General features: G+C 46.9%; 1 protein-coding gene across 1 annotated transcript; it reads left to right on the top strand.

Annotated features, from left to right (window-relative positions):
- The first annotated feature begins 4,812 nt into the window (after window positions 1–4,812).
- LOC119366356 lies at window positions 4,813–7,790 on the top strand. The gene is made up of 7 exons (XM_037632082.1): window positions 4,813–4,996; window positions 5,093–6,037; window positions 6,148–6,302; window positions 6,375–6,635; window positions 6,724–7,009; window positions 7,311–7,441; window positions 7,526–7,790. Exons 4-7 carry the CDS (start codon window positions 6,612–6,614, stop codon window positions 7,568–7,570), a joined length of 486 nt encoding a protein of 161 aa, XP_037487979.1. The 5' UTR covers window positions 4,813–4,996; window positions 5,093–6,037; window positions 6,148–6,302; window positions 6,375–6,611; the 3' UTR covers window positions 7,571–7,790.
- The last annotated feature ends 1,061 nt before the right edge of the window (window positions 7,791–8,851 follow it).

Genomic DNA, 8,851 nt, shown 5'->3' with positions numbered 1-8,851 from the left:
GCATATGTATAGGACTAGGGTCTGTATTTATACCGTTGTATCTCTCTCTCCCCCCCCCATATATTTGTACATCTTGGGAGACAAGTAGAGGCCGGTCCATCCTGTACCTATATATGTGCACCATGCACAAGATCAATGATTATCGATTCGTGCAATCTCATTCTTCCTAACTAACAGTGCCTTTTTTGGTCTTAAGCCAAGCAGTCTGTGTCTCAATCCTGGACCACAAAGTGCCAAGATTACAGAGTCCAGCCCCCTGCCTTCCAGCGTCCGCTTCTTGTAGCCGAGGCAAGGCACTGCGTGGGACTGCATGCAGAAGAAAGAACTTCCCCCCTTTTCAACGTTTTACTTTGTTATACTGATGGAAAACTTGGCTTTCAAAACTTCAGTACTTCTACCATTCAGATGCTTTTTCAATCACAATCTGTTATTTTACAGAGTAAAAATTGCCGTTCCTTTTGTCCAACTGCAGTTCGTGCGCACATCCGCAGGGAGCACTTTGCACTAGGGAGTTGTTGCATACACATGAGCAATATGTCCTCTCTTGCATGCACTATGGAGCGCTTTGTAGTAGGGTGGCGTTACACATCAGCGAGCCTGCCCTCACTTGCCCTGCTGGTGCACCACCACCATGAACATTGCATCGTAGTATTGAATTCTCGGTGTATGCTTGCTGTTTTTTTTTCCTTTGTTAACTTTTGCGAACTTGTGGGCCTTTGCAAACTGTAATAATGAATTGTGTTCACCTTTCGAGTGTAGAGACAGTGAGTGTAATCCTTTCATTATCTATACAAAACTGTAAACGTTTGTGTGTTAACACTAAAATCTAACATCTGCATCATGGCAAGCTGCAAGTCTCTATAATATGCATCACTATTGCGCCTGCCAGTGTACAAGCTTAGCTTGGGGAGCCCGTCAATGTCCTGCTGAATGGGTTATGAGCTCTGATTGCAGCCTCCTCTCCCCACCTCTATTCAGACTCGACGAGACACAATCTGAACAGGTTTTCTACAGGTCTCATGAATCTAGGTCAGAGTTATCTTGTTTTACGAGAACTTTATCTTTGCTTGCACGTGAACCATGACATGTCTTTTGTACCTTTTCAGAACCACCTTTCCCTCTGCCCGACTTCCTTCTTTCCCTTATATTTTGTGTTACGCTTTCCGGTAATACGTACTCCTCGTAATTTGAACGATTTGTCTCTGGTCGCATCGTGCATTAGGGCAGGAATGTTTGGTGCAGCCGTTGAATTGCTCATCCAGTCAAATGCAACGTTACCTCCTCGTAATAACCCTAGCCCTCCTGTGCAACCGTGCTACAAAATCCACCCCTCGTCTCGCCCGGCGCTCATCCGCACCTTGGCCCCACGTTCTCACCCAGCTAAAACCCTAATACTGAATTTTGCAACCCGTGCCGATTTGCAAATAAGCGTTTGACAGCTGCGGAAAAATCTAGCAAGTTGGAGGAAAGATGTGGTGATATCTCTCTCCAATTTTTCAAACGTTGATGCGATTTTTTTCTGCCAAGGTTGTGCTTATAGAAATGACTTGAACAACAGTTCATTCTTTCACTTCTCTCTTCTCTCTTCTGCCTTTATCATCCGCAGATCGATTGTTTTCCGTAGTCATAGGTTTGTACGTCGTTTTCTTGATACTTTTAGTGCAGAGAGTGTAATGCAGTGGATAAGGAGGACGTTGTTGCACATACATGCTACCGGGTTCATGGACTTCTAAGTTGAGTGGATTGCCAAGGCCATCTCCAATGCAAGCTGTATCGGGTACAATATGAACAGTATTTAATCGGGTCTCACAGATCTAGGTCGTGGTCGGAGTCGTCCTTTGCATGCACGCGGTTTCACGTGTTATTTTGTACCTTTTCAGGCTCATGTTTTCCTCTGTCCAGCTTAGGGCCTGTTTAGTTTCAAATAAGTCACCAACTTATAAGTCGAAAAGTGAAAAAAATGACTTATTTTGTCAAACAGACCCAACTTATAAGTCACACCAACTTATAAGTCATAAGTTGCTCCACCACAACTTAAAACTTATAAGTCACCCCCTTTTGCGTGGGTCCTACCATCTTTACATAAAAAAACAAGATGAGAATGTGTGGTTAGGTGACTTATAAGTCAGTTGACAACCAAACACGCGTGACTTATAAGTCACTGATTTTAAGTCACCTGACTTATAAGCCAGGTGACTTATTGAAACCAAACAGGTCCTTAAACTACTCACGGTTTCAGGAGTACTTTCGCTTTTGGCAGGTGTGCTTAGTTTGCCGTCATGGATAGAGTACTGACGTCTTGGGTGTACAGACAGCCTCAGGTAAGAGGATTGGGGCCTTCCTACGTGTATGGCCATAATCGGTGATCTATATGATAAACCCCCGTTCTGCCGTTCACATGGTCGCTCATCTAAGACGTATGAAGAACACCACAACTTGGGTTACCAGCTTGAACGCCCCTTGACATATCGGGCAAGACGAAAGCTATGAATGCAACTGCACGCAGTCCACCAAGAAATTTCTTGCTAGCTTCTCACGCGGTTTCCATGACATGCATGCATGCATGCCCTTTCTAGCTCACTGTTCGCTCTTAAGCTATTGCACGGAGCATTGGTTCACGTGCCAACTTTTTCCAGTCAAAACATGGAGTCTCAAAGAGAGACGAGTGGCTATCAGTGCTAAACCTCTTGCCCATCTTCTTCCTCTACGGAATAGAAAACATCATCTATTTATTCACCTAAGATTCGGTCTCCCGAGCATGTCGTCAATGTCACTTGGCATTTTTGGATCAAGATCTTCTCGCTTGATTCGCCGATGGTTGTCAAACGCATCGCCTCCTTTGTGAACGGCACCGCCCGGTGAGATGCACCACCTCCACCATCATGCCGCCAAAACCGCAGCTCGCACGAATCATCCCCGCACCGTCGCCGAAACAAACCCCCTAAACCAAACGCGTGTTAGCAACGGGAATCTGCACCATAGTAGCCCTGAGTATAAAAATCAAGGAGAAAACCTAGTAGTTCGACAAGAGTGTGTGACTCATGCTTTTGCTGTCTATTTATTCTTTCTATTTCTGTTATACAATAACAACACGCTATACAACCGATAAATAAAAAGATCACTGCAAAATCTTGGCAGAAACAAAACATCCCACTTTTGATTGAAACCTTCTATAATCAATTAAGACAATGCCAGTGCGATGCAACAAGATATAAATATTATAGTATTTACCTTGTGATTTACCTGCCCATATGAATGTGATTATGTAAATAAATGTTTATCAAATTTTGCTCATGATTTTACTTATATTTTGATGAGAAGTTTGGTAAATAAATTAAAATGAAATTGATTCAGAAGGCAAGTAAACTAAGGTGATTGATTATCATACGGGGAATGTTGGACGAAGAGGTAATGGGAAGAAAAATGAAAAATGGAACCTTACATTCTTTTTTAAGTTGTAGAGAATTGATAGATTCATCTAAGTTAACCAAATATTCAAAAAAAAAAACACCTAACGTACCACAACATTTTGCTCTTCATAATATAGTAACAACTATCTCTATCTGATCCATAATTTGAAGGAGTAAATGGCCGAGTATCTTTTAGAGTAGTACAATTGCTACTCTAAAAAAATGCCGTTCTAACCGATCCCTTAAGCTTAACAGAGTAAATCTTAAGTTTAAATTTGGCTCATACCCTACATCGAACGCTTGCTATGTGCTTCCGCGGCAAGCGGTGACAATGGTGTCCACACCGATGACACCGGAAAGCATGTCGGGCGCATCGAATACGATGGCGTGTTGCCGGGGTGTGGACGCGCAGGGCACTGATGTCCAATGATGACCACTTATTTTTCTTCAACTGTTTTTGTACTTCTGTACAATTAATACACACACTGATCATGCTTTGTGTCTCCTTCCTTAATGACGTTAGGCATGCCGGTGTTCTTGAGCCAGCTCATGCCGTCGATGAACACGCCAGCGGTGAACTGTGTGGCATCGGCCTATCCGATGACACGGTACCCGGCTTGGTCACCCTCTTGCTTGTCCCGGCGCCGGGACGGTGAGAGGCTGCGATGGATGAATTATCCTGCTCTAACCATTATAAGTGATCGGTTAGATCGGCGCCGGGACGGTGTAGGCGTACTCGGCGTAGTAACCTTTTTATAGATATTAAAAAGAAAAGAACAATGAACACGTGTGTAAGTGAATTAAAAGTAGAATAATCAATACAGATATTTTTCCGAGCATTTGCTAGTTGTTAGGAAAGTGGAATTCATTCTTTCCTAAGGCTGGTCATAGTGGGAGTAACATAGGTAGTAACATAGATGTCACATAAGTAAAAATGATGATGTGGCAAATAGTTAATGAGGAGAGAGGCAAACAGAGTAACATAATATGTTACCATCACATAGCGCTTCTCAATGCATAATGAGTCTACAAAGTAATAAATGAAGGCATCTATGTTACCATACCTATGACACTACGGGAGTGGCGTTTTGGCACCCGGGTCCAGGTGATCCCGCTATCAGGGCCGTCTAGAAACGCGATGTGATTCGCGACCTGTACCCCTGTGCTAGCAATACGGGGAGTGGATAATGCCAGAATGTATGTGTACGTTCGTTGTCAGATGGACGGGCGTTTGCGGGCGTCTATAGGCCCGTTAACGTGCCGCAGCCGAGCCGTTGGAGGCGTCGGTGACGATGTTGGCAGCTGTACTTAGCTGGACCCACCTGTCGGTGTGGGTACACATGGACGGGCCAGCTTGTCCACAAGGGCTTCCCCCGGAGTGGGGTTGGGGATCGAAAAAACAGAGTGGTGGGCGGCTACATCTGCGGCGGCGGCGCAGCCGTGGCCCCATGGATTTCTATTGCCGGTGGGCGGCGGTGCGGCGGTGCGTCGTGTGTGCTCAACGCCTCCGGCGCAGCTACATCTGAAAATCGAATCTGCGGCCCTGGGCAGCATTTTAGAGCTGGCGAAGCCATGACGATGGACAGGTAAAAGAATCCATTGCTGCGTGCAAAAGTTCGTTCTTCCTTATTTTGCTATGAAAGCATGCGCAAGATCTGACGGCTGCTTGTGGATCCTCGCAGGCTGCCTATCTTCCTGGATGAAGCCTGCAGCGCGGCGGCGCTGATGGAGTTGGTTGGCGCGGCAGGCCGCGGGGAGGCAGAGTCCGGCAATGGATCTCGCGAGGCGGTCGTGTGTGGATTTGGGGGCAGTTCTAGGGTCCAGGCTGCGACCATGTGCTACGAGGTGAGCAAGTGTTGCCGCTGGTGGTGGCGCCGTATCCTGATTCAGCGAGAGCGAGGGCGACAAAGCTGAAGCCATTGAACATGGATTCACTGTGCCACCTGTTGATGTGGACCGGGAGGCTATGATTCAAGATCGAACAGAGAGTCAGAGAGTGCTGATGGAGGCTCTGCCCAATCTACTGGCAAGGTTGCTCCCCAAAGCACCTGGTTAGACCAAGAGGTAATCCAAATTTCATAGAATAGCAAATTATTATTCTTGCCTGAGTAGGTGCGGCTGAATCATGGGCCATGAGTTTTGGTAGTGTGATGTATCAAAATGTTAGGGAACCATTCTTTTGGCGTGATTAGGAAAATTAGATTGGCAAAAATGAACTATAGTAAAGTGGATTATGGTGAGAGAAATGAAAAAAAAGTACTTGTGTTTTTGCTGTGATTCAGTTGAACTAGTTAGTTGTCAGAGGATGAACAAATGCAGTATTAGTTTCTAGCCATGAGTTTTTTATGTCTTTCTTTTGCATGACACAAGGTCAGGGTCGGTAATCAGCCACCCGATAGGGCTCCCTATCCTGAAAGAGTCGGCGCCCTTGAACAATTAGGGGGTATGCAGAGTTAGGAGAGAGTGTAGTTGAGCCTGCGATCGGTTTAACTTTTGAGTCATTGGGCGAAGCTAATGATTTTTACAACATGCACTCGTGGGAGCATGGTTTTGGCATAAGATATGGAAAGAGTAGGATGAATGCAGAGAAGACAAAATGTATGCAGGAAGTCGTTTACAGCTGCTCTGTAAGTTTTCTTCATGGAAGAGCTTCAGATTTGTTTGGCAAAATAATAGCTTTTTTCACTGTCTAGGCTGTAAAATGCTGACTGCAGTTTATGTTTTCAATTTTTCGCAGGGGAAACCTATAAAAGGGAACAACAGGTTGTGCCGCTGTGAGTGTCCAGCAATGATCCGCCTGGATGCCCGATGCACATGTTTGTGAGGCACTACATGAGGTTGCAATTTTCTAGAGATTCAAAAGAAAGCTATGAAGAGAAGAGGACAAGAACAGTGAGTGATCAGATCTCTAGCCTACATCCGCAGCAAACTGTAATCTGGGCACTAATTGATCTTTTCCTGTAGAGTGGTGTTGTGCACACGAGCAAGATTTACACGAGGGTAATGTTCGACCAGTTCGGCGAGCTGGTGTACAAGGCCAACGCATACAACATTGAAGAGGTTGAGAAGCTGAAGCTGTACAAAGCGGTGTACACTCAAGCAGAGAGACGGTAGAAATGGGCCAGGGGTGTATATGATGAAAAGATCCTGAACGATGGGGACAAGTTCGAGTGTGAGTGTGGGTTGTTCGAGCATACGGGGATGCCGTGCCGCCACATGCTGAAGGTATGTTTTCCCAGACTCGGCAACAATTAATACCTGTGGTATGTGTCCTGCTATTACCTTCATGAACATGAATACCCGCCTGGTACAGGTCATGGACATTTTTGGTTATATGGAGATACCCCAACAATTGATCGTGAAGAGGTGGACAAGGGACGCGAAGGCACCATTAGAGGGGTTGAGTAAGCAAACGCGGTTTTGCAGCATTTGCAATGGGAAAGGCCATAAGAAGACGACCTGCCCAGACGGTGATTTGCCGAAGCAACCAAGGAAGGAAGTGAAGTGTAGCAACTGTGATGTGGCTGGTCACAAGAGAATACCTGCACCAACCCTGAGGGTGTCAAGCTGTAAACAGCGCCTGCAACCAACAGCTAGAGGTAGTAGATGAGAACTAATAGTCCTATTGTTTCCAATCATTTATTTGGCAGTGAAAAATGTAGCACCGTACTGTTAACTGGTGTGTCTGTTGATTGTGCATGAAAAACCATAGGAAAGTTCATTAAGTGCCTGTTCTTGTATAATTTTAGAAGTTGCCCATGAAATAAACAGCTTAGGGGCGTGTTTGTAAAAGTACTCAATCTTGAAGGGTGTAGTCGTAGTATTTCCTGCAGTGCAAGCCAGGTGCGCGTGGACAGTTTCGAATTTGAATTTTGAAACAGGGTTGGTGGTGTGGTGCAGGCGCGAGTCCTAGTACCAACAAGAGTGAGAGTGGAGTTGTGAATTGGTCGAGAGCGCCCTCCATCAGCTGGCCAAGCTCAGGTGTGACCTTAGTCTTGGTGTGGAAGACTGACAGCGATGCTTTCTATCAGGTATGTGTGCATGGGTAGTTTATTTTTATGTAGAGTAATTATCTTGTGCCAGTTGATACACCCACTGATCGTTGGTGGAATTAGTCCGAGGGCTCGGCTGATGGTGGTGTTAGTCATGGGCTGGAATGAATTGTCTGAAGCGGAATGGGCATCAGACCTTGATTATGAGTACATTGCTACAATGATAACAGAGGAGCACACGGGGCCACGGGGGTCAGGATTGAAGCATGCCAAGAAGGTGGGCGACGGCAGCACGGAGGGGTGGGGTTCTGTCGGTGGACGACCGTTATGTGGCGTTGGTACATGACCGTTGCCACCATCTGTACCACGAGCGGGTCCCACATGTTGCCTCGATGCTGTAGCTAACGCCGTTACCCATTATCTGAATTATTGAATTGTCACAGGTGGCGGAATACGGTACAGAATACCAGTGTACGTGTGAATCTTGATGCGCGTGAGTGGTCCAGATTCCAGGAGCATCTGGACCTGGGAGCCGAATTGCTTTTCCGTGACACTACCCACTATGAAGGTAGTAACTAGACCTGGCCATGGGAAGCCCGGCCCGGCCCGAAAAAGCCCGACCCGGCCCGGCCCGACGCTGTCCTCGGGCCGGGCTCGGACCTAGAATTTGAGCCCGAAGGCCGGACCGGGCCGGGCCCGAGCCCGTTGTTTTTGCATTTCTCTGAAGGTCGGGCCGAGCCGGCCCAAAGCCCAACGGGCTTTTACATGTTCGGGCCGGGCTCGGGCCCAAAAAACAAGCCCGATGGCCGGACCGGGCCTGGGTTTTTTTGTCGGGCTTGGCTAGGCCTGGCCCGAAGCCCGGCCCGGCCCGAGGTATGGCCAGGTATAGTAGTAACATACACAAGTAACATATGTATGTTACTAGTCTATAAGTTACTCTCCACTATGACTAGCCTAACAGAAGTATAGTAGTACATGCACGCGTGGCAGTCTCTGATCGATGTGCACGCAGTTGCTTGGCGATGTGCGGAACCTGAAGGAAATCGTTGCGGGGCTGTAGTGCTCTACCATGCAATCGGCCGGGTAAGACCAACGGGGAACTTCACCCAGTCCAACACGAAATATCGCGTTAGCTTCTCATCGGTTTAACACATCTAAATCGGATTCTTTTATTAGGAAAACCTTGTGGTTGCCTGCACGTGAGCTCGCGATTTCCCATGGCATGCGCATGCACACCCTTTTCCCCCTCACTGCACCCTCTTTAAACTACCATGTCCGGCAGGCGAGCCAAATGAGCAGCCTAGCAAACCGAGGAGAAACCAGTAGACCGTTTGACTAGCAAACTGAAGAGAAACCACAAAATCCCCCGCTCCGCCACCATTAGCATTCCACGGACGAAACCAGCACGAGAAGCGGCAGCTCCAGAACATGGGAGATGAGCTTGACGCT

This window comes from Triticum dicoccoides, chromosome 2B, assembly GCF_002162155.2.
Source record: "Triticum dicoccoides isolate Atlit2015 ecotype Zavitan chromosome 2B, WEW_v2.0, whole genome shotgun sequence".
NCBI classification, from domain to species: Eukaryota; Viridiplantae; Streptophyta; class Magnoliopsida; order Poales; family Poaceae; genus Triticum; species Triticum dicoccoides.
Note: the sequence above shows the minus strand (reverse complement) of the source record. Positions and strands in the feature narration are given on the sequence as shown.

Coding starts and splice junctions, on each gene's coding strand:
- LOC119366356 (XM_037632082.1), top strand. CDS start 6,612: ATGCCGTGCCGCCACATGCTGAAG. Junction 7,010..7,310: donor CCTGCAACCAACAGCTAGAG/GTAGTAGATGAG, acceptor GGTGTGGTGCAG/GCGCGAGTCCTAGTACCAAC. Junction 7,442..7,525: donor ACAGCGATGCTTTCTATCAG/GTATGTGTGCAT, acceptor TGGTGGAATTAG/TCCGAGGGCTCGGCTGATGG.